Raw genomic sequence first — 24,909 nt, forward strand, 5'->3', positions numbered from 1 at the left:
TTATTTTAATTGTTTTTCCCGAAAATTTTCCCAAATTTAAAATGTTCCTTTTGTATTTTACCCGGGGGTTAAATTACTTTGGGGTTAAATTCCATAAAAAAATTAAATTTTTTTTTAAATAATATTTTTTGTATCAATTTAGATTGCTGTACTTTATGTAATTATAAGTATTTACATGTAGTTAAGTTATAAATTTGCTGTCTTTTTGTCGTTTTTCTTTGTTCCTATTCACTTTTTCCTACTTTAAGATGAAACTTTATAACAGTAGAAGATGGTCTGTTATTTGAAAACACTGGTGATAAATTTTTTTCCTTGTAAAATATACTTGTAGTATATTTCAGAACTTGTTTGTGATTAATATCCCTACATACATGTATAAAATTTCTCTTTTTTTTCACGAGTTTTACACGTAGGCATTTGAAAAAGTTTTATGATTCTTCATCCAATATTGCATGAATCATTTTATCAATTGTCCTGCACAATGGTATAATACACTCAGGCACTTCTCTTGTACTTCATATTCTTATACTTAAATTGATATAATTTCCTTTCCGTTTATAACAGTTTTCGTAATAAATAAAACTTTCTGTATTACTAATGCCTCTAAGTGGGATAAATGTTCTGTACTATGTTGATACATATTGATACAATTTGCAAATCCTATTATGATAATTCCGATATTATCCTTTCTGCACAATTACGGAACGTAACAAATGTTACGGCTTACTTAACAGATGACACGTTGCTACCTTAGTCTAGGTACCGTCCAAAGTTACCTTTACCATGGAACATGTTACACTGTTACCTTTTTACACAACACCCTTTTTTAAGTCCTACAGTATTTTTATAACAGAATTAAATGTAAAAATTGTACTGTTTAATTCCTTTAGTACGGTTAGTTTGAATTTCTTCAATTTATCTGATCGATCTTGTATCCTTATTTATTGAGTGTATGAGGTCACCCATTGTAGCATTTAGATGTTTCAATTTTGTAATCTCTTAGTAAAACAGAAAGGATCATGCCATCACAAAAGTCTGGTTATTTTGACTTACTTCACTATATACATACAAACATAATTAAATGTACACTTGTATATGTGTTTGAAAAAGTGTTACATAATTATGTTATTAAAAATATTACATAATATTTACATACATTGTGTCAATTTCATTGAATTTTTGCACCTGAGGGCATTCTTTTACTTGATTTTCTTGATATTTATTGTCAAGGCAATTTAATAGGAGTTGATTTTAATTATCTGATATGATTATTTGAAATGTTGTTGCGATATTGTTATACTAAAATATTTTACTTTTATATTTACACAAATATACGGTAACTATTGGCTTGCCTAGGGGAGACAATAATTAAAAAACATGTAGTATAAATTTGTATGTGTAATAGGAAATCACTGTCCAAGGCCTAAAACTATAGCAACGATTTAAACAGAATTTTAACAGAATTATGGCCTTTTTTTTAACTTTAAAAACTTTCTTGGTTTATTCGTTTTGCATGCAGTATCAGTTTAAAAAAATTTAATGTATTCACTTGAGACTAGACACATATCTTTGGGATCAGTATTGCACGTGACTTTCCAAGACTCAAAACTTTTTACCACATATTTTTTGGAATAAAATTTTCCTATTCATAGTGACACATGCATACATTTTCCAGGCTCTTGTTTTACTATCGTGCAATGAATAAAAGTGGAACGCACTGTTCTACTGACAGCTCTTGTTTCCTTATATAACTATATACAGTAACAGGAAATAACAACGCTCCATTAAGGAAAAATAGACAGCAGTTCATGGTTCTGCATATACCATGTATTATTTAGCTGGTACCCAGTTTCAAGCATTCATGTACATGATTTTAATTGCTGCGCCCCTTGTGTCTGAAGGGTTACTTTCAATGGTTGAGGCATTAGAATTGCAGCCACCCTGTGTTTAACCCTGGGTGATCATAAGAGGCGACTAAATGGGAATACATGTAACTAAAGACTATGCATCTCTTAGCTCCAGCAGGTTTTCTATGGTTTTGATACCTGAAGTTGCATTGAAGTTTGTTACACCTGAGGTTTACCAAAATCATCTTTCCTGTTTTGGGGTCATCTGTTGGTGTGTCATAAAACCAACCAAACAAACAAACTTTATTGCTGCTGTTACATTATTTGAAAGTCTGGAACCATCTTGTTTGTCTCTCATTTAAGCACTCCAAATCCACCAGTTAGTATGTTTATTAATTGTATTCAAATTTGACAAGTCATACACATAGAAAAAATAAAAAAAAAAAAGATAAAAAAAAGATAAAAAAAAATCTACACCCACACTCTCATTACTAAAATACAACTCCCCCCCCCCCCCCCCATCAAAAAAAAAAAAAAAAATAAACATTCATGCAATCAATCATGGTTTCTGAAAATCTGAACTTGTGTTGCTTTAAGTTTGTAGCCCCCAATGTTAGCTAAAATTGTCTTTCCTGTTTTGGCGCTATATGAACTATATAGTGTTTGTGCACTGTAAAACCAAACAAAATAAAATAATTGTTATTTTTCACTAACCTGTGAAATTAAAATTCAGAGTTCAAGCTTGCCAAAGGAATTGGCAAGAAGTGACTTCTTTATTCAGACAAAATAGCAACTTGCAAAAGACCAGGAGAAATTGATTCTATTGTATCCTTATCATCATTGTGAATTGTTATTGATATTAAATGTTGATAATCAGTGTCAGTATCGCTATATTCCAACTAAAAAACAAGCATAGTTCTATGGAAGTATAATATTATGTGAGAACTGGACTTGTTTTTAACTCTACTTGTTTTTGAACAACATGACTTCCTTGTTAGCAGAGTCCATCCTGTTTTTGATTTAAAAAAATTAAGTTCATTCATAGTTCAACAACTTACAAAGTCACTGCACCCCTGGTTTTTAAGTTTAAACTATTTATTGGACACAAAATATATTTTTCAAGTTTTCTAGATGCAAATTTCTTATATAGACAACATAAATAAGGTCAATTTATCTATTCTTTTACAGGTATGCTAGTCTTTATTTCTGTTGTGCTATAGAACACGAGGACAATGAATTATTGACTCTAGAAATCATCCATAGATATGTGGAACTGCTTGATAAATACTTTGGCAGTGTGAGTGAAAGTTTCATTTTATTTCTTTTCTACAGGAAATCATAACTATTACATAATAGTTGGACAACTATGAAATTGATATCACCATATATGGCTATCTTTGAAATTGAAATCACCTAAAAAGGCCATCTTCAGATTGCCTGATCTTTAAAATTTCACAGGAAATGGCCATCTTTAAAATTGATAGCACTATATATTACTATCTTTGAAATTGATATCACCATGTGTCGTTATTTTTAAAATTGATATCACCATGTCTGGCCATCTTTGAAATTGATATTACCATATCTCGCCATCTTTGAAATTGATATTACCATATCTGGCCATCTTTGAAATTGATATTACCATATCTGGCCATTTTTGAAATTGATATTACCATATCAGGTCATCTTTGAAATTGATATCACCATGTAAGACCATCTTTGAAACTGATGTCACTTTATAAGGCCATCTTTGAATTTTATAGCACCATATATGGCAATCTTTGAAATTGGTATCACCATATATGGCCATCTTTGAAATTGATGTCACTTTATAAGGCTGTGTTTGAAATTGATAGCACCATAGAAGGCCATCTTTGAAATTGGTATCACCAATAAGGCCATATTTGAAATTGATATCATTTTATAAGGTCATTTTGGATTTTGATAGCACTTTGAAATTGATATCACCATATAAGGCCATCTTTGAAAATGATAAATAAAAAAGACAAGTATATCAATTAGCATTTTGGAATTATGGTTTTTTTTCTTCTGTATTTTGACAGGTATGTGAATTAGACATTATATTCAATTTTGAGAAAGCTTACTTTATGTTAGATGAATTGCTACTTGGAGGAGAGGTACAAGAGACTAGCAAAAAGAATGTACTCAAAGCCATTGCAGCACAAGATCTGTTACAAGAGGTAAGCATACAAACCGTACCCCACCCATTCTGTTTTCATACTGCACTCCTGGGTTTTAAAGTATCATATTTGTGTGGTTTGTGCTCCATTGTAGCCATTTTATGTTGCCTTGGATACAAAGAAACAAAACTGTAATAATGTTATAGTAACTGATTCCCCAGAAGTAGTGTGGTATTTTTTAGAAAAAATTTCTTATTCATTGCATTCTTCAATTTATTTTGCTGTTTCAACCGCTAGCAACATACTAGGTGGGGAAATATTTAATCTAAAAACCTAATTTGCATATTTCAATCTTTATCTGTTACAACACTCATATAGAAAAAAATAATTGAAAAATGAGCAATGTTTCCGCACCACTTATGTATGGTAGTGTTTAGTTGATGAAGTTACTTTATTGTATATTTCATACAAATTTTGAACCAGATCTTTTTATTTTTGATAACCCTGCAGGATCACGATGAAAATAGTATATGTTAGTGGGTTTTTTCTCTCTCTCTACCAATATAAACAAGATTTTAAATATACTATGTATACGTACAATAAGAATGAATTAAAAACCCATATACCGTGTGATAAAAATAACTGCATGCCACGAGCTTCAGGTATATCTTGTACTTATTATTCTCATAATTCCACCAGTCTTGCTAAGTTTTATAAGTCTTGTTTTATCCAGTATAAGATCAGATCAAAATATTAGGTAGTTATATAATATAAAAAATTTCCGATGACAAAAGTTTTTCTTAACAGAGTTCAAGAAATTGTTTCAACAGCTTTTTCTTGGACAAATTTAATAGAACATTGTTTATTCGTCAATGATTCAGATATTAATTACGTCTTGTGAAATATTAGTAAGTACATTACTGTGGTATTTTGACATGACGGGACTGGATTTTTTTTTTTTTTGAGATTATTGTTCAACATTAGGTATATCTGGACCAATGACTTGTGTGCAAATATTCAGATCATTCACTCACACATATTAGTTATCCAAAAATGCTAAGCATTGTAACCCTTTTAACTAAAATGAGGATAAGAATGGCACAAACAATAATTGATTTTCTAAAATAAATCTGAGTACATTATCATTTGCATATTTTTTGTTTGTTTTTACGTGCTCCCAGTGATTTTGCTCACTTAATTGGGACAAGGCCTTAGCCTCTTGATTTTGAGGAAATGATTGCTAATTTTGGAAGTATAAAAGCAGGTTTAAGTTCAGGTTTTTGGGAAACCTGCATGATTTTAAAGAAAATTTCAATTGTGAAGAGGCCCTTAATTGGAGTCTATTATATAAGCAGGAAAATCACTGGCTCCATTTGGAACAAATATTGATTAATTTCACTGACACCTTTTTTACAGATAAGAATTTTTGTTCTTTTACATTAATTATATAGTCACAAAATAAAAAAAACTTGTCAGTATTACTGGTAAAAAAAATACATACTTTGTGTCAAACTCATTATTTAAACATGTATTATTTAATATAGGACTGTAAATAGTTGACATGTCCTGTCAAAGACAAAGCTCTATGGGTTAAAGGTCATGGTCACTGCAGGAGATTGCAGTTTGAATTTCTTTTGGTTCATAACTTCCACATGCAGAATGAGATGTAAAAAAAATGTGGTTCACATTAATGCATGGTGCATGGACTTTCTTTAGCAAGACATGTACACTCGTCCTTAGGTCAAAGGTCAATGTCACAGCAGTGGATTGAACTAACTATATTCATTCCATGGTCTCAAGGGCAGTGGGATCTCTTGTCAGTTCGTAGCTTCTTTTAATTGGAACACATAACCACCATTAGAAGTCAATGAGTCTTATTAATGACCAATGTCACTATGTCAAAGGTCAGAGTACATTTAGTTGTTTTTAAGCACAGTTTTGGTTTTAGGTTTGTGTCCTGTTTATAAGTTCTGCATGTTTAATGGGATTTCAAAATGAATTAGGTCATATATGGGATCACTATAAGTTGATATTGTGTTGCATTCCTATTTGGTGAAAATACATGGTAGCATTGCTCTTAAACTTACATATAAATACCTTCAAAAAAGTTCAAGGGGCATCCATGGCCAAGTGGTTAAGGTTGTTGACATCAAAGCACTTGCCCCTTACCGCCATGGGTTTGAATCATGATGGGGACTTTGGATTCTTTCATGTTAGGAAGCTATCCAGCTAGCTTACAGTATGTCTGTGGTTCTACTCAGGTGCTCATTCTTGCCTGAATAATGGGCACGGAAGGGCACTTGCCCAAGTCAAGGCGGGGAATCGCATATGACTCTTGGGTTTGACGTAAAAACCCAATTAAACAATAACAAAACAAAACATAGATAAGGCTTTATTCCGCTTTAAAGGTCAGTGCAGTAAGCAAGTGTCTAAAATAATGACACATAGTATAGTCCTTCATCCAATTTGACCTTTAAGACAGGTTTTTGAACTCTGTGACATTTGTTGTTTTGAATTGAGATATATCGTTGTTTTCAACTACATTAAGAATAATTTAAATTGTAGTTATCTGAAGTAATATTAAAACAAGAAAACATATTGAACAAGAAAACTGCTCTTCTAAGAAGGAGACGCACATCATTTGTTTATAACGTAAATAACTGACTCATCCTCGAATTAATTAAACTTACTTATGGCCAATTGCCCTGATCATGTAAAAATCAAGACAAGCCAAATGTTGAATAAATTATCTCTTGCATTTGTATAAGAAGAATATTCAACTTATATCTTTTATTTTAAGTGCTTAAATATTTGACATGAGAAATTCAAATTCCATATAATGGTAATCCATACACATTGTGGGTGCTATAATGTTTGACTTAAGAAAATTAAAATCCATATAACCAATTAAGGTGCTGTGATGTTTGACATTAGAAATAGAAATTCCACATAAACCATATAGGTGCTATATAAAATAGTTGACATAAGAAAATGAAATTCCATATAACCTATTCAAGTGCTTTAATGTTTGACATAAGAAAATGAAATTCCATATAATTCATTTACATATGAAATTGTTGACATAAGAAAGAGAAATTCCATATAACCCAATTTACAGTTGCAATAATTGTTTGACATAAAGAAACTGAAATTCCATATAACCCAATTAGATTCTATAATTTTGACATAGGAAATATTAAATTCCATATAACCCAATTAGTGCTATAATGTTTGACATAGGAAATGGAATTCCATATAATCCATTTCGTATAACCCATTTTAGGTGCTATAATGTTTTACATAAGAAGATGGTATTCCATATAACCCATGAGATGCCTATAATGTTTTACATAAGAAAATGAAATCCATATATCACAAATGGTAGTAAAGGACATTGTTATAACTTATTTCATTTTACATTTATAATGAATAAATATATTACTGGAATTGTGAGGTTTGAAATAAAAGGGTTAATGGTCAAAGTTACCTTAATATTGTCCTCATTTTTAAGCTGATTTAAGACACAATAACAAAGAATCAAAAGTGATAAGCCTTTGCCACTTGTAAAGATCCAAAATCTGCAACTTCTTTGCAGCCAGGCTAGGCTCTATACTGTTTTTAGCTCAATTTTTTTATATTTTGAAAATTAAATTCCTTTAATCTTAAAGGGACTCCACTGAAGTTTAAAAGCCTAAAACATAACATTTGAATTTCTAATATAAATGACCTGGGGCACTTTAAACAGAAATATATGCTAAGATAGTTAAGAAATATACTTTGAAATAAATTGAAAATCATATTTTTATGCTTTTCTTAGCCCGATTTGAGTAAAGCATTTAAACGCTTTCATTTGGGGTCATTGTTTTACAATTTGCATAATTATTGGAAAAACGAAGTGCGCAACATTGATGCTGAAATTTTGGCACACAGATAGTGATCTAAGACCTTCATCAAATGTAAATAGAACATATATCTGGAAAAAAGTATGTTTCCTGTCCCATCGATGTCAAACTCAGTGGAGTCGCTTTAAAACTATATGGGGAATCCATTATACATAAATACATATAGCAGGTTGAGGGTTAAATATGTGACCGCATTAACGCGCTGATAACAACACCTTTTAAACGCCTTTTTTCACCCCCCCTTTGTTGTCAAATGGTGAAAAATCTTTAAGCCACATTGTTGTTTGAGGAAATTTGTTAAAAAAAAAGGAACCACTTTTCGGCGCGGTCCCCAACCAAAAGATACATCAAGGGGGTTGCCCATAAGGGGCGATGTGCCCCCTTCTTGTTTGTTGGGTTTCCGAAGGGGGCGGAATTCTCCCTCATGCCAAAGAAAAATTCTGGATTGTGAGGGAATATAAATGACCTCAGATTGTTCATAAGGTACGTGTAACCAAACGCTGAAAAGCATTTGACTCTATCTCATTCATTGAGAAGTTGCCAGCACTTTTGAAATCATTTTGATGGAAAAAATCAATGCAAAAGATGGATTTTTCGTCAATTTGAGATGTCCCCTCGTTGCCCATTGGTAACAGAAAATTTAAGCCTGATCATGTTGTTTCAAGGCAATGGTCCAGTCAACATTGTGCCAAGTTTGATTAGTGTTGAAGCAGTTTTTATAGTATTATAGCAATTTGAACTTGTAACAGGAGACTTTTCAATGAAAACAGCCATTTTTCACAAAATGTTCATGAAGTAATGGGTTAATACAGGTACTAGTTATTGATTTAATTCAAACATTTTTTTTAATTTTTAAAGTGGATTGGTGCACAATCACATTCTTCATAAGTATCTAAATATTGATAAAAAATTGATAAAACAATATTTGAAATGTATTGTTTGGATATTTTTATATAAATTTTTTCTTCAATAAAGATGGTAATAATGATTGAGTGTTTTGAGCATTTATGTCACATTTGCCATCTGGACAGTTGCTCCCCTCATCTTTTGCAGTGGCTTACATTTGCCCCCCTCATATGTTAAAAAAGGGTGGACATTTTTTCCTAAAATTTTTGAAAGGTAGACAGTTTAAATGTGCAGGAATATAATCACCAAGGCTGATAGGTGCGAGTGCTAAATAACAATAAACTGTGCATTTTTATAATTAATGCAAGAAAAATTAATATTTTTTTCCATGCCAACATTATATTGAAACTAGAAGTGATAAAAATATGTTGAACCTTAATGAGTGTAGGGGTAATTTTCCTGACGTTATTTGGTATATTGACGTCAAATAAAATGTCATATGACACATAATCATTTGTATTATATCCTGTAATAATGCTGCAAATTACCCTATCTGTTTGATAGGGGAATAGTATGAAACATATTAGAATTAATTTTAAAAGTGTAGTTCAGTAGTAAGTTACTGAACAGCTTCAGAACAGCATCATAAGGCATAAGTTTTTTTTATCCAATTTGATGAAAAACTTGTTATTGTTTGGGTATGGAAGCTCTGTAGAATTGATTTTTACAGATGCCCAAGATAAAGCCAGCAGCCAAGCACAGCAGACCCATATGTATGTTGTGAGAAGTTTCTAAAGCTAGCTTCTTAGCCTCTATTAGGATTTAATTTTGTGAAATATGATGGTTGATGGTGTAAAGTGTCTAAAATTTGAAATACAGTATTTCTCTAAAAACAACCTTCCCCCACTCTTAGCCAATGTTAATTAAAAATCATCTTCCCTGTTTCGGTGCCATGTGACATATACTTTGTGTTGGTGTGCCGTAAAAACCAAACAAACAAACAAAACAAAGAGGATAGTAGTTTATGAGTCTGATCAAATGAGCATAAATTTGAACATTATTGTTTCTTCCAGTATTAATATATAATCCAGCTGAAAATAACATAGAATCTGTTAACATTCTTATTGTTTGAATGATGATTATTGCATTTAATGCGCCCCCTGTTTAAGGGAAATGTAACAGAACATTTTATTAAATAGACATCTGTGTTAAACATACAGTTATTAATTTTTTCTGAGAAATGATTATAAGATTATGAAAATCTAAATTGATTTTACTGCAATAAACTTTTATGAAACAATTTTTAATTAGAAAAAACGGTTGTTACCCTTTAAAATATCAACTATAGATTTATGAATTAAAATGAATTGTAGTATCATAATATATGTAGGCATATATTTTGTGTTGTGTATATATGTCTGTATAAGTGTGTGTTTTAATGCATGTGTTAAGTTATTTTTTGGGGATTTTTTTTACACAATAATTTATTGAAGCTTTTTGCATTTTTATAATCCAATTTCCTTGCTATATTTTTTAATAAACACAATCTTTATAATTTTAATTTTTTTTTATTAAAATTATTTCATTCTAAGTTAAAGCACATTGCATTGGCTGTATTGTCTGGTGAAAGCACTATTGAAAGATGATCTGTTTGAAGGAAAAAGGTCACAGGGTTTGATGTTTTTTCTCTTGTTTGGTGTAACTTTGGGATTGTCGACTCTTTATAAATGTTTCCAAATTTGACGTAATGTTGACAAGAGGTGCTTACTCAGGTCACAAATTTAAAGTATTAATCATCATTATGGAAGTCTTAATGGACGTGTGACATGAACTTGTGTTTGATAATTTGTCTGTACTCATTGCCAGAGCATGGGGATGAAATCGACATTGAAAAATGAAGTTCTGAATATTGTTTGTAATTAGATATGGGTTGTATGTTGTGAAATAAGACTTATTTCTAATTTAAAGCTTGTTTTGATTAAATTGACAATTTTTATTTCACTTAAGAATGGTTTCTGTGTTAGGGGGTACCCCCTGTTGAGTTAAAATTTTGGTTTCAGTGGATTAAAGCAAAGCATTTGAATAAGACAATTAGATATCTTAATTATCCCTGAAGTATTACTAGATGTTTGTGTTTTTGGCATGGATAATCAGATCATAAAACTTGCATTTTCACAGTATTTATAATTTAATATGATAGCATTAGTTATGATTTGTCAATTTAGTTTGTCATTTAAGTTTCATTATTAACTACACGGAAAGAAAGGCCATTTGGGTACTCATCCGCATTGTAGCCAAGCTTCAAATTCCATTGGGTCAAGGGTGGGCATCCAGTTGTATCACCAAACAATTGAATGAATGGGTTGAAATTTCACACATTAGTTGTTTTCTGTGATTATCTAACATGATTGACACTGTCACATAACTCTGAGTCCCCTATTTACATAGTTATGCCCCTTTTTTACTGTCAAATACTGAGATTAGTCAAGCAGGCTGTCTTATGAACAACAGCTCTTGTTTTGAGTTTAATGTAATTTCAAAGTGGCATTTCAGTTAAAAGTCATTTAAAATTGTCATTTTGAGTTTATTGTCATTTTAAGTTGTCATTTGAGGTTTTTTGTCATTCTAAATTGTCCATTTTGAGTTTATGTCATTTTAAGTTGTCATTTTGAGCTTTTTTTGTCATTCTAAATTGTCATTTAGGGTTTATTGTCATTTTAGTTAATTGTCATTAAGTTGTAATTAAATTTTTTTAGTTAATTGTCATTTAAAATTGTCACTTTGAGTTGATTATCCTTATGAGTTAATTGTAATTTTAAATTGTCTCTTTAAGTTTATTATCATTTTGGGATTATTGTATTTTGTGGTGTCATTTTGAGTTATTTGTTGTTTTGAGTTTATTGTCATCATTTTGAAGTTGTTATTTTAATCTTTTATTTCTACAAGTTTCCAGAGACAGGGCATCATATTTTAAGACCGTTTTTGCTAAAGGTCACTTGATGAGGTCATTAATTAACTGTAATTTAAAGAGGCATTTACAAGGAAAACATGGTATAGGGAAATACAAAATACAAATAGGAAATTTTACATAAAGGCAACTAAAACAATCATCGACATAACAATAATAAAAAAATTCAAAAATATTGATTTTAAAACCTGCCTACTCACATATACAGGATCCAAATGTCCTCATTATTTTAAAACTTTTTTGGCCATACTCATAAAGATGTACAATAAAAGAATGACTTTACCAGTGTTGAGATATACACATGTATGTACTACTTGTACAGTAGGCTCACTTGTAAACTTTGTATAGATCAAAATTGTTTTCTTCAAATCCTGAGTAAGATTAATGGGTAAAAAATAGATTAGATTAAATAATTTTTGTATGTTTTAAGCTAGGTAGTTGGAGAAATAGAAAACTTGATTGAAACTGAAAAATACTCTGATAATCGTATTTGTACACTATTCCAATGTCAAAATAAGTTACAATGGTTTTTTTTTTTGGTTCAAAACCTTAGCAGACATAGAATAAAGGGATCTGGAAAATTCAGTAACCTGCAACACCTTTGGAAACAAATATTTTGTTTGTAACTGAGAGATTTGGGTTTAGAGCAGGAGAAATTTCTTAAGATTTGTTATTTTTACAAGCCTTGGTACAACATTTTTTTATTGTTTTTTTGAGGTAATTGCTCTACAAAGGGGTTACTCTGTAAGAGGTTTGCTGAAGTTGAATGACACGATCATCAGTTTTGTGTGGACTGTAAGAGGTTTTTTTGCTTTATTTATTTTAAAGGAAGAAGCTTTAGAAACTGCTCTTACAGAGTATGGTCTGACTTAGCAGTGGCTTAAGGTGCTGACTTTGGGATGTTTTACCTTTAGTGGGTACTATTTTTTTCACATATTTAATTCTTTGAAAGTGTTCATTTTATTTTACCTGAACAGGGAGAGCGGGAGAGCCAGTCAAGTTGTCTTGATTGCAGAACAGTAGTCAAAATGATCGAAGGGAGGGGGGTTAGAATTTCTTTCTGAATTTAAGAAAGCTTAAAACGAAATTTGGTTGGTAACAATATCTCTTTCATGCAGTGTATACATATAAGATAGAGCTAGGTTATCTGCCCTGCTTGAAAATGTAGACAAGCAGGCTTTGCCGATTGCTTTTTCATTACTTTGTATATTATGAGTATTTTTTTTTTGTTTATGAATTAAAAAAGCTAAACATGATTATGTAGTTAAACCAGTTTTTGAAGAGCTGATTATTATTAGACTTATGTTTAATTACTGCCCATAATAATAAATAAGCAACATTGTTTTAATAGGAAAATTTATACATATTATAGTGTACTAGTCAATTGCTGTTTTTGATTAGGATTTAAAATAATTGATTAATTTGCAACATACTAAATTTATAGGAACAAGTCACAATTGTCCAATGAAAATCGAGGTGACAAAGGTGCAGTTATTTATATTGATCATGAATGTACATTTATTATACCATACCAATGATTATTCCTACCTTTTCATGTAAAGATAGGATGAACATTTTCCCTTATTTTCTTACTGAAAAATGCTCTTTTATTTTCTTCATTTATTTGAATGCTTTATATATTGAAATGACTTATATTAGGTTAGTTAATTCCGTTTCTCACAATTAGGTATATATTTGTATGATATTCTATATCTGTTTATATTCTTTTGACAAATGGTCTCTTGTTACTCCGTTTGTAATTGCATCCAGAAGACTGTTGATGTTTGAGTTGTATTTAATGCTACTTTTCTACACACATAATCTTTGTCATTTCTTACTTTTGCTGTTAGAAAATATATTTCAGAGTTATTCTGGATACTTCCTAATTTAGAAACATTTTAAAATACAGGCATGTATTTCAATTCATTTGCATAATAATTTTTATAAGCAAATAGTAAAACCATGTAAAGATAGATATACTTTCTCTAAACTGTTGGTTGTGATAAGTAGATGAAAAATAAATTGAATTAAGCTAGGGAAAATTGAAAACAGTTTAGACAGATACATTGCAAAGTAAGTAACTTATTTTTAGGGATACTGTTAAATGCATCAGGAGTTGCACAATCACTTTTGCAGCCAGAGACATACAATTGTAAAAGCATTTATAAAGTTTTGGTGTTTAAGATGGTCCATTATTATTGTGTCTTACACCTGAAAGACTTAGGTATATGAAAACGCATTTTACTATGCCTTTTTATTTGGCGCAAAGCATTGCCTAGTAGACCTCTATAAAAGTTGCATGGATCATGCACATACTTAGTGTAGAAAAAATGCCTCCATCTTGATGGTCGTATAGTATTATAAGGATAATTAAGATACAACATTTTTTAGACAAGTTTGATTGGATCTCTACCCTAATTGAAAGATTATTTTTGCTTACTCAAAGAAATTTACAGTATGCGTATATTACCTCAACTTCGCGGTGCTTTTGGTTTAAAACTTTGAAGAACAAAACATATTAAGTGCTTAACCCTTAAATTGCAGAATTTATATATTACGGATTTGCCTAGCTTTGAATTTGGAACAGTCCATTCAAAGTTTAAGGGATTTCAAAATCAAAATGAAAACATTGAGCTACCAGTAGTATAGAACCTTGCAGGCCTGGCCTGCTGTACAGGTGGCAAAGGGTGTTTAATATCGGGGTCTAGCAGGTTAAGGGTTAACGTTTTAAAAACAAAAGAAAGAACAGATGTATTGTATAACACCAGTTTAGAGCCCAGAACAGCTTGCTACTGTTGCCACTTCCATGCCAATATTTACCTGACCCTCTTTAATTGACGGCTTTGTGTTGATTATGATTTTCTTAAGTATTTCCAATAAAACCTATTCTAGATGTCCATTACACAAATAAAAGTGGAAGGATTCTACAAGTTCCTGCAATGCTTATTATTTGATAGCATGGACAATGAAAATGCTTGTATTAGACCAGCTTTTTATAATGCCTGTCTTGACAAGTAATTACATAACGTAATCGAGAGTAAAATGTTTGATTTTCAGCATGATTTGTTTAGACGCCAGATATACGATGGCATATAAATAACGGTAAAAACCAACCAATCAGAATTGTTACTTCGAATTACCTGCATGAATTTCCGGTGAAATTACTGACTAATAAGATTTGTTACTCTCCTACATGGAATCGTGGTGATAACCAACCAATCAGAATCTTTACTTTGAATCACCTATATAATCCTGCATTGAAACCATACCGTTATAATTGTTCCCTTGAATAACTTGCATAAACCTCCGATGAAAACGAAACACTAATAATTCTTAATTCGAATAACCATGTAAACTTTTTTTGCAATCCAACAAATTAGAATCGTTAATTTGAATTACCTGCATAAACCACCAATTGAAACCAACCAATCAAGATTGTACTTTGAAACTTCTGAATAACCTCCGATGAAAACCAACCAATCAGAATCATTACTTTGAACCCCCTGAATAAACTTCCGGTGTAAACCAACCAATCCGAACCAATCAGAATTGTTACTTTGAATCACCTGCATAAACTCCTGATTAAAAACCAACCAATCAGAACTATTATTTTTAATCACCTACATTAACTTCCGTTAAAAACCAACCAATCACTTAATTTATCAGATTGGTTACTTTTAATCACATGCATGAACTTCCTATCCTTTTTAAATCAGTTCCTCTTTAAACAAAAGCATGTTTTCCAAATTGATTTTTAATCTTTCCCTGTCTATCTTGATCTTCATGAATTTTGTATTTAAAGTTGTTTCATTGCTACTATGTTTTCAAGCACATGTGTTCTACTCAGTGTAATTATTTTAAAAAAAGATTCAGAATAATGTTTTTTTCCCGGACAGCATTATGCATGGTCAGATATTTGTGAAAGTTCATGTAATCTTTTATTGCATTATAAAAATCAGGATGCTCAATCATAAAATATTTTATGATCTGAAACTTGCTTTGGAAACAGCACATTGTATATATCTCTAAGTATATGGTTAAAAATGAGAGATGAAATTGAAATAGTCAGTCAAATAAAATGTGACTTTATAAAAAAGTACATTTTTAATATCAATAAAAATGTTATTATAGAATCTAAAAACTGCTCATGTGAATGTTTCAGAATAATAATTATTTTCTTAATTTTATCATAGATGTTATCTTGAAAAATCGGCAAGTGGTTCCTTTAATTTGAAAACAGATCACCCACTTAATAATGTGATATCTGTTCATTCATATTTAGAAGGTTCAGTTAAGTGTGTACCTCAGAACAGATAGGTTGGGGGAACCCAGATTTGAAATCTGGAGATAAAAAAGTCTCAATAAGTAAATCAAAAAAGTAATAAATAATACCACAGACAATTTTCGAAAAGTTAACCTAATTTGGCGCTTAGGTTTAATCAAAACTTATCTCACATTTCTGTTGATAAATTGTAAACCAAAACTCGAATGACGTCAATTATCACGAAAATTACATTTAACATGTTCACAAATTTCAATTGAAACAGTCACACATATGTAAAATGTACTAATCGAAAACAGATAATATTATATGTTAATTTGAAAGTCAGAGAACTTTTCATTAAAAAATAGGATTGTACAAAACTGTACGTCACGATGACTCAATACAATTTTAAAATATTTACTGCCGCTTTACATAAAGTACTTCTTGGATTTAGATATATGATGAAAGTCAACCAACTTACAAATGTTTGTGTCCCTAACCTTCCAAGATAAGAAATACATGGCTTTAACCAGTCAATATTTAAGATGCGTTTTGAGAAACCCATTTCCTTATATCAAACAGTTAGATATACACATTATACGCAAAGCATACTATTCCATTGTTTTAAGACACAAATTTCTTTCAAGCAATTCGCGTTCTTTGTAAACAAAAATCAACTTAACCAGTGTTTTTATAGACACGAATCTATTGCCATCTTAATAGTTTCCACCAAGCTGGTTAAATTTTTGGTTTCAAATAAGATTACAAACATTTTTACAAACACATTAGTGCAGTAAACAATTAGCTCCTGTAAAATTGTATAAGGAGTTACCCACTAAAGCAACAATTTATTCCATTTTTACAGCAATCTATGACAATTTTAACCTTCCTTACATTTTGCTAACTTTTTTGATATACCGTGGGTGTTTTTCTTATGCTTACTATTTTAAAGTACATTTCTTTATGATATACCATGACTTTCTTAAAGTACTACTTTCCACAATCTAGCATGTTATAGGGCTATGCATTGAAACATATAGCTTAGGCATGATAAATGCATGTTAAGTTATGATACTTTGAGCAATTATCATTTTGCCATATCTTATTTTAGTTTCTATATAGCAGGTATAAGGGAATGTTATGGCTAGGAATAACAACTGTAACCACATATTTGAATGGCCATGTCTTTTGTTTACAGGAGGAGACACCACAAGGCTTTTTTGAAGACCATGGTCTTGGCTGAAGATTGTGCATGTTGGATTGTTACCCCACCCACCCTACTAACACTGGCTTGCAAAAAAAAAACAAAAAACAAAAACAAATCCTTTCAGCTTAGCAGTAGAGCATAATGTGATGTACATTAAAGAACTAATAATCTGGTGTTATGTAGACTTTATTCGTGTGGGGGTTATATTTATTTGGACACTTGTGCATAAGAACGAAAAACGTTTCTGAGAGATAAAGTGTGTTATGCTTGTTTGTATTTATGTACTTTTTTGCAGGAATAAATCGGAATTCATTTGTTGTTTCTAAGAGAAAAAGGCAATTTTAATTTTTTTGAACAAATTTTAGTTAAGATGTGTCGCGCTATATATCACTTGTGTGCTTTAAAGTTAATTGTTTCATATCTATATCATAAAGACGATGTAATTTTTTTTGTTAACATCTATAATAATTTAACAGTATAAATGTATTCTTTCATTATTTTACTTTGAGAAACCGTGATATTATTCTTTTCAAACTTGGTATAACGGTTTTTGTATTACACGTATTGTTCTATATATTGTGCTAATCATATTAAACTTGGAAAAGACTGAATGTTATTTTGATTAATATAATATACAGCAGTAATTAACATTGAGTTTGCACTGGCAGTTACTTCCCTTTAATCGACCAATAGGTTAATTTGGCATGGGCAGGTTGACTTGTATTTAAGAAATTTCTTCTAACCATTGTCATTTATCGCTTGTCCGTACGTCTGTTGATTAGTTACATTGTTTTCCACTCGGTAACTTAACACTTTTGAAGGGCGATGGTCACGCAGTTTATGACCCTACAGTGGGGCAAAGTGAAAGGCCAACTTAAACTTAGAGTAAAATCTGTTTACTGAGATGAATGAACCTTGTTTGTGAAATTTAGCACGGAATTTCCATGGGAAAAGTTTTATGGAAACTATTTCCACTTCTTCTGATCATGAGGTCAAATGTTAAAGTCACACTGACAATTAGTGAAAAATTCCTTGAGACTGCCAGGCTTTTAAAACTTTGTAGGAACATTACCCATGTCCAATAGAATGACTCATATTTATTTTGAGCACATAGGCTACAAGGTAAAATTGTTGTTCGGAATAAGCCATTGCACCGTTTGTGGAATTTGGTCGGGACATTACCAATGGCAAGTTGATGACCAATGATTGTCTCTTAGGTCATTATGTCAAGGTCACTGTATAATCATTGTCTGATCAATTGTTTTCAGTTGACTATGTCAACAGCAAACACTTAAGGCGCATAATACTGTGACACGCGGTGCTCCTCTTGTTTAACGTTACTATACTGTTGCTCAAATGCCAGCCATTTTAAAGCAACTTAGATTTACGTGACTACTAAATAAAATAGAATATACACGTTCCACTATGAATAAATACATTTCCTTACGTTTCTTTGCGGCCCGGAACAAGTTCAAGCTTGTACATTTTCCCGCATAAACTACAAAGGACAATGGCGAAATATAATTATTTTCATATCACAAGATGAAAATAAATCCTATATTTATAGAAAAACTTGAATTTTCTGTTTATTATAATACTTCTTTTCCCTTTATTTTTTGTAATATCTGAATTTAAAAAAATAGTCCGGCAAGTGACCAGTGAAAATACGGAAAATGTTTTACAGCAGTGAAAGACAATTTCTTACAGTGAAAATACGGAAAAGGAAAATATTTTTTTTTCTTCAAATACAGGATTTTTTTTTCATCGAGTGGTATGAAAATAAATATAATACGCCACGAGTGAAATATGGTAACTTTCAAATCCCAAGATGAAAATAATCTTGTATTTATAGAAAAGAACTTCAATTTTCAGTTTATTATATACTTTTAATTTTGTGTATTGGCTGAATTAAGAAGAAAGAAGTCCGGCAAGAAATATACAGAAAATATGTTCAGTGCAGTGAAAAATAACTTTTTTACAATGAAAATATGAAAAAGGAAAATAAGTATTTTATTTCATCAATATTTCTCAATATTTCATTTCTAAGTTCATGTATGTAATAAACACGATTCAGTATTAAAATGGTATAAAGTTGGCGACAAATAAATAAATAAATAAATGTGACACTGTAGGAGATCATTAAATATTATAAGAAATTTTATAAGTTTCCGAAAAACAGCTAGCTCAAATGTGTTGGAATTCAATACATTTACCCCTGAAGGGAAGGTATTTTTATTCTAGAAAATCAGTCTGAGATTGAAAAAATGAATGTATGTAAGTAGAATATTTGACGTTTTTTATACGTAAATCATCAGTTCATACATTATGTTGTCAAGTTTCGTTTCATAATGTTTGGCAAGGTATTTTGACTCAGTACATTATATTGATTTTCTGCTAAATTATTCTGTCCGTTTCAATTAGATCGAAATTAGGGATTCAGCATAGGTCTAAGTACAATGTTTTAAATAACGAACTTTGACAATGAAAAATCTCTACTTTACCAAGTATGTATACTTATACTGTAAGTTGGTCACAATGTATCGCAAAGATACCAGAATCTTTTTATTAACGAAGTAATATTTCAGAATATTGTGCGATCTTACAGTACATAGTTCTAGAAAAAGACTGCAGTTAAGCTATTTTAATCCTGAGTCTGATTGCAGCAAATGATATTCTGTACAGACTAAAATCAGCCCGCAAACCCTGGCGTCTAATGGTCTTCGTTCTTCAGTCAGTTAATTTTTCGAAATTTTGCCCTAAAATTCATTTATGGTTTTGTCCAGATTGAAAGAGTGACAAGTCAATTTTAGATAATTTAGCGGGATTAGGGTTAAGATAAAAAACATTTGCATGGAGGGAAATGTATTAGTTTACAATGTATTTTGTTTTGCGTTATAAAACGTGAACGATAATTGTCATACTTATAAATGATTTTATTTTCTTACTTCAGGAAACCGACGAGCCTAAGAGCTTCCTAGAAGAACTTGGTATAACAACCGGAAGCTAGTATTGCTTAGCAACGCATCAAGACTCATTCTAGACAGTTATATTAAATTGATTTCATTCCCGCCGTTTTGTTGTGAAGAAAGCTGAATTGTCCAGCTTATTTAAGAAAAAAAAGTTTGTGTTGAATATTAGGCCTAATTAGTTTTGTTTCTTTCTTAGTGACCCAATAAAGTCTGATCTAAATTTGAATTGATAGTTTTATAACTGGGAGCTTAAAGTACTGTTAAGAAAGAAACAGTCATCGTTTGAATGGCGTAATATTTTCTGCAGGTATTTTAGGTTATAGTAATACTTTCAAGCTATTTTTCACCAGAAAATGACCTCTCATATGATCAAATTCGGCGACCTTTATGATTTTTAACATTGCTCATGTACTTGTATTTTTATACAGCGTATTTTGATTCTTATATAAACCTATAAATTCACATGTTGACAAATGTGCTACTTGCTGACGGAAGATGGCCTAATGTGTTAATATGAAATACGTGAAGCTTTCATTTCCTTCGTAAGTTTATTTTTTCCGGCCGTTAAATGTCATTTGTTTCGGGAGCAGAGATGCGACTTTGAGCACTTTTGAATACCTATGTTAAGAGTTTAATCATATTTATATTTTTTAACTAAAATGTAAAACAAGTCCTGTCAAGCTATAACAGGTTTTCCCGCCATTTTTATCAATGAAAAATGCGTTTTAAATTGACTTTCACAAATTTTGTCAATATTATGCTTGTTCTATCACAATTATTAGGAAAAGTAAAGTTGAAACTTCACAATGTCACGAAAAATAAAAAAGGCCAAGGCCCCTTCTCAGTTTAGAAAAAAACTACACATTTTGTATGTAATTATTCACGTCCGAGTCGCTCTTCCTAAAACTAACCAGTGCCCGTGTCATACGAGGTAACATGGTCCTGTTTCGGGTAAGGCTCGAACCCACGATCCCTGGTTTGAGCAGTTGTCATGTTAATCATTGGACCTACGCTCCCTGAATACCAGTGCGACATGTAGTACTCCAGTATTTCACTTTTCAATCAATATTTTTTCATTTCATGTAATATTCAGTTCATGATGATAATATATATGTATAATGTTGGTCCGGACATTTGCTAAAAATTTCCTTTTTCAATCAATATTGTTTTTCATTTTATGTAATATTAAGTTAACGGTGATAATATATGGTCTGGATAATGTATATGTATAATGTTGGTCTAGATATTTGCTATTAATATTTAAATACTAGTTTTCAAGTAAATCACCATACTATGTTATATAGACCCCTCCCCCATTATTTTATATGAGCTCCAGCACTTGACAGGTATGGAGCAACTAACAGCAGTGATACCAATGTGTCTTTTCATTTTTATCTGATTCAAATTGACTGAATTTCTGCTACCTATCGTTTAACATCAACAATTTATTTGAACACATTCTAAATATTTGTCATGTGAATGCCTCTAATTTAAACTGCGGCATTAAAAAAAAATCAAAACGCTTTGCTACTTTAGGCGACGTCAGCAAAGAGCGCTTAAATCCCTTTCGTCGTGGACTTCTCCTGCATAACATGAATAATTGAAAACTTAATAGATTTTTTTACCATACAGGTAAAGTTACATGTTTTAAATATGGGAGCATCTCTTACTTGGCAAAAATAAATAATCATCTTGGCATTTTTGTTATTTAAATATAGTCCTATTTTTAGGTTCCTCGTTCCATCTAATAATAGGCCACCACGAAGCTAAGACGTTAATTACATTTTGCCGAACAGTTATACCTGCCACAATATCTTGTTAAAGAATATTCGTATTTTTCTTTGTTATACGAAATATGCATGTATATATATTTACAGATGAGATGATATTAAAGTATTTATGGAACATATACGTATGTAGTTGTATGTAATTGTAATTCCCCCGATAGGTCGCTGTTAAACTTGTTATTGTGTCGTTTTCAGCAGACATAGGAGATGACTGGTTTATGACGATATAATTCACTGAAAATCTGCAATCTTGTCCTATCGGCATTTGTGCTTTGCAATAGACTTCTGACATAAAAAGGTTAAAAATTGGAACTACTTTTAGTCACACGATGAAATGGCGGCCCCCGTATGCCTGTCCTCCCTTTTGTGCCGAAAGTGATACAGATTTGTTCATAATATAGTGGTGATACAGATTTGTTCATAATATAGTGGAAGAAAGAGTTACAGTGATATTTTAAAATTGTTAACTCTATATCAGGCATCAATAATTTTGCATAGTTATAGGATAACGTTACTGTCTCTCTAACGAAGACTGCCTTATAACACGGGCGAATCGTGTTGCTGAATTCGTATTCTACAGATGATTTTGACATTATTAAAATATTATATAAATACCATTTAATGAAAAATCAGGAAAGGTGACAGTGAAAACAAAATCACAGCTGAAAAAAACAGCTGAAAATCACAGCTGAAAAACAGTTGAAAATCTCAGAGTCGGTTCTACAAAGTCTGTATAATATGAGAGATGATTATAATGGTATGAGCAACATCTTTCATTCCCCGACCCCCTTTTTATCGCCCTGAGCGGTATGCAATCTTCTACACAAAGAGTACTATAATAATTCCGAAGGATCAGAAAAAGTTATGTAACAACATGTTGGTGAAGTACGGGGGCAATTGTTTACATGCAGTTGTTACTCAACATGTTACACCTAATGTTGCGAGTATAAGATTCTAGAAAAAAATCGCAGACTGTTTAATCGATTCTGTTCATGAGAGATAATGGTGAGTAAACTCATACCCCACCCCGTCCCCCAACACCTCATCCCCCACATCACCTCGGCTTTTCTCAAGGTAGGGTGTAACGGAACTAGTAAATATATAATCACGTCGGAAGGATCCATACCAATGATAGTTTAGGTATTTGTGAAAAAAGGCCCATTGTCTCGTACTTAGTTCTAAAACGGAGCACAGTTATATTTATGTTTTCTTAATTATCAGTGTTATAAAATATAGCATATTCGACCAGTAAACAAAACACAGTGTAACGGTTTAGGACCAATTGTATTTTTCAAGCTAAAAATTCAAGTTTTCTGAGGTTAGAATTGGTCTACAACGGGTGCATATTTAAAGTGACATTATGCTCATATTTTCATAGTCAAGTTGAGCTGAATTGACTTTATATTGTTCATGGGAAGTAAATTATTGAATTTAAAGGAATTATGGTAAAATGAAAATTTATTTTGATATTCACCTGTTCACTCACTTACACCCTTGGATGGGCATAATGTCCTTTTAAATATAAATAAAAGGATATAAATGTTTCATTTGGATACTCTAATAGAATATTGCTTTGAAAAAATAATTTGATATAGTTCTAAGTAATTTAGACTACATGTGTATGTATCTGCATGATACTGCTTAGCATCAATTTTGATTATGCTAGCAGGCAATGAATGAACAATTATATGTTTGATAATAATATTTTGTACTGGAAGAATTAATTATCTGCAATATATTTTTATTTAGTCTCGGGCCATACATCTCTCACTTATAAACAACATTCATATATAATTATTTCCTGGTTAGTTGCCATGTATGAAACTAACAACATGATTACCCACCATTATGGACCAATTCATTTTAAGGCATTAAATATGTGAACATGTTTAGACTGGCTGCTTGATATAATTGTTTTTTTCTCTCGACAAGACATCAGGTAATTCAGCAGAACATTAAAACGTTACAGTAACTTTATTTTTGCGTTTTTTTCTTCTTATTTGAATGAAATTCATAATCTGATTTAATTGCAAACTACTAAAATAGCGATGTTTTATATTTTAATATCACGTATTGATGCCATTAGATCATTAAAAAATAAAGGCTCTGTTGCATGATCCTAAAATATGAAATTGGCCTTGATCCGTCGAAGTTTCGCTACATTTCGCATCTTTTCGTCAAACTTCGAATATGAAAACAATTAAAAAACTGTAACTTGTCATCGGTCTCATTTAAATAATAATAAAAAAAAACAACCCCAAAACAATCGTTACAACTCAGCTTTACTTAGCGTAGTCGCCCGAGGTGTTCCGAATGTTTAAATGGCTCCCGTTACTAACGTCTATTCGGTGAGGGTTGACATTAACACGCAGCGTTGTGACGTCACAGAAGAAGTTGGCGTTTCTCATTAGCAACGTCATATTGCGTCCGGAAAATTACACAAGCTGTTAATAAATGGTAAATAAATGGATTAATGGCTAGTGAAAATCCAGGCTGTTGTTTTTGGCTAATAAGTTTCAAGAAATCTTGCAACGAAAGGGTGAGTAGAATTATAGAATTGAAACATTCAATTATGATGATCAAATTAGAATTTTGTGCATAATTTAGTAAATTTGGTAAATTTAAATTTGTATGCCTCCAGATGAGCCGAAATATTTCAAGAAAACTAATTTTGAGAAAAAAATAAATAGCAAGATTCATTTTTTTTTTAAGTTAAAAGGCTCAAGATTCAAGTTATGTGCAATAAATAACTGATTTACAGTATATATCACCATATTTCTACTGTGTGACTTACGCAGTAAGGGCTATTTTGTTTGCATATTTTCACCTCTTTTAGATAATTTACGTGGGTTGCAAATGCCGTTGCGTTTGCGATGTGCGGATTACTTGCTTTGTTCCCTTCACAATATTTTATTTTTAAATACATTTTTAAATTTTCATAAAATTATAATAAATCAGGCACAATATATGGCTATAAT

At 31.2% G+C, this 24,909-nt stretch overlaps 1 protein-coding gene across 6 annotated transcripts in view; it reads left to right on the plus strand.

Annotated features, from left to right (window-relative positions):
- Positions 1-22,053, plus strand: part of LOC132753751 (AP-1 complex subunit sigma-2) — a 35,497-nt gene extending 13,444 nt beyond the window's left edge. Inside the window, exons 3-6 of one of the 6 annotated variants that reach the window (XM_060744276.1) lie at positions 3,036-3,144; positions 3,911-4,048; positions 12,533-12,621; positions 20,126-22,053. In XM_060744276.1, the coding sequence (XP_060600259.1) occupies positions 3,036-3,144; positions 3,911-4,048; positions 12,533-12,577 (292 nt within the window). In that variant the 3' untranslated portion in view covers positions 12,578-12,621; positions 20,126-22,053. Of the gene's footprint in view, positions 1-3,035; positions 3,145-3,910; positions 4,049-12,532; positions 12,622-17,166; positions 17,783-20,125 lie in introns of those variants that run through there. The other 5 variants (XM_060744275.1, XM_060744274.1, XM_060744273.1 and 2 more) reach the window with 5 other exon arrangements.
- Positions 22,054-24,909: the final 2,856 nt, after the last annotated feature.

Source organism: Ruditapes philippinarum, unplaced genomic scaffold (assembly GCF_026571515.1).
Source record: "Ruditapes philippinarum isolate M1 unplaced genomic scaffold, ASM2657151v2 ctg208_1_1_1_1, whole genome shotgun sequence".
NCBI lineage: Eukaryota > Metazoa > Mollusca > Bivalvia > Venerida > Veneridae > Ruditapes > Ruditapes philippinarum.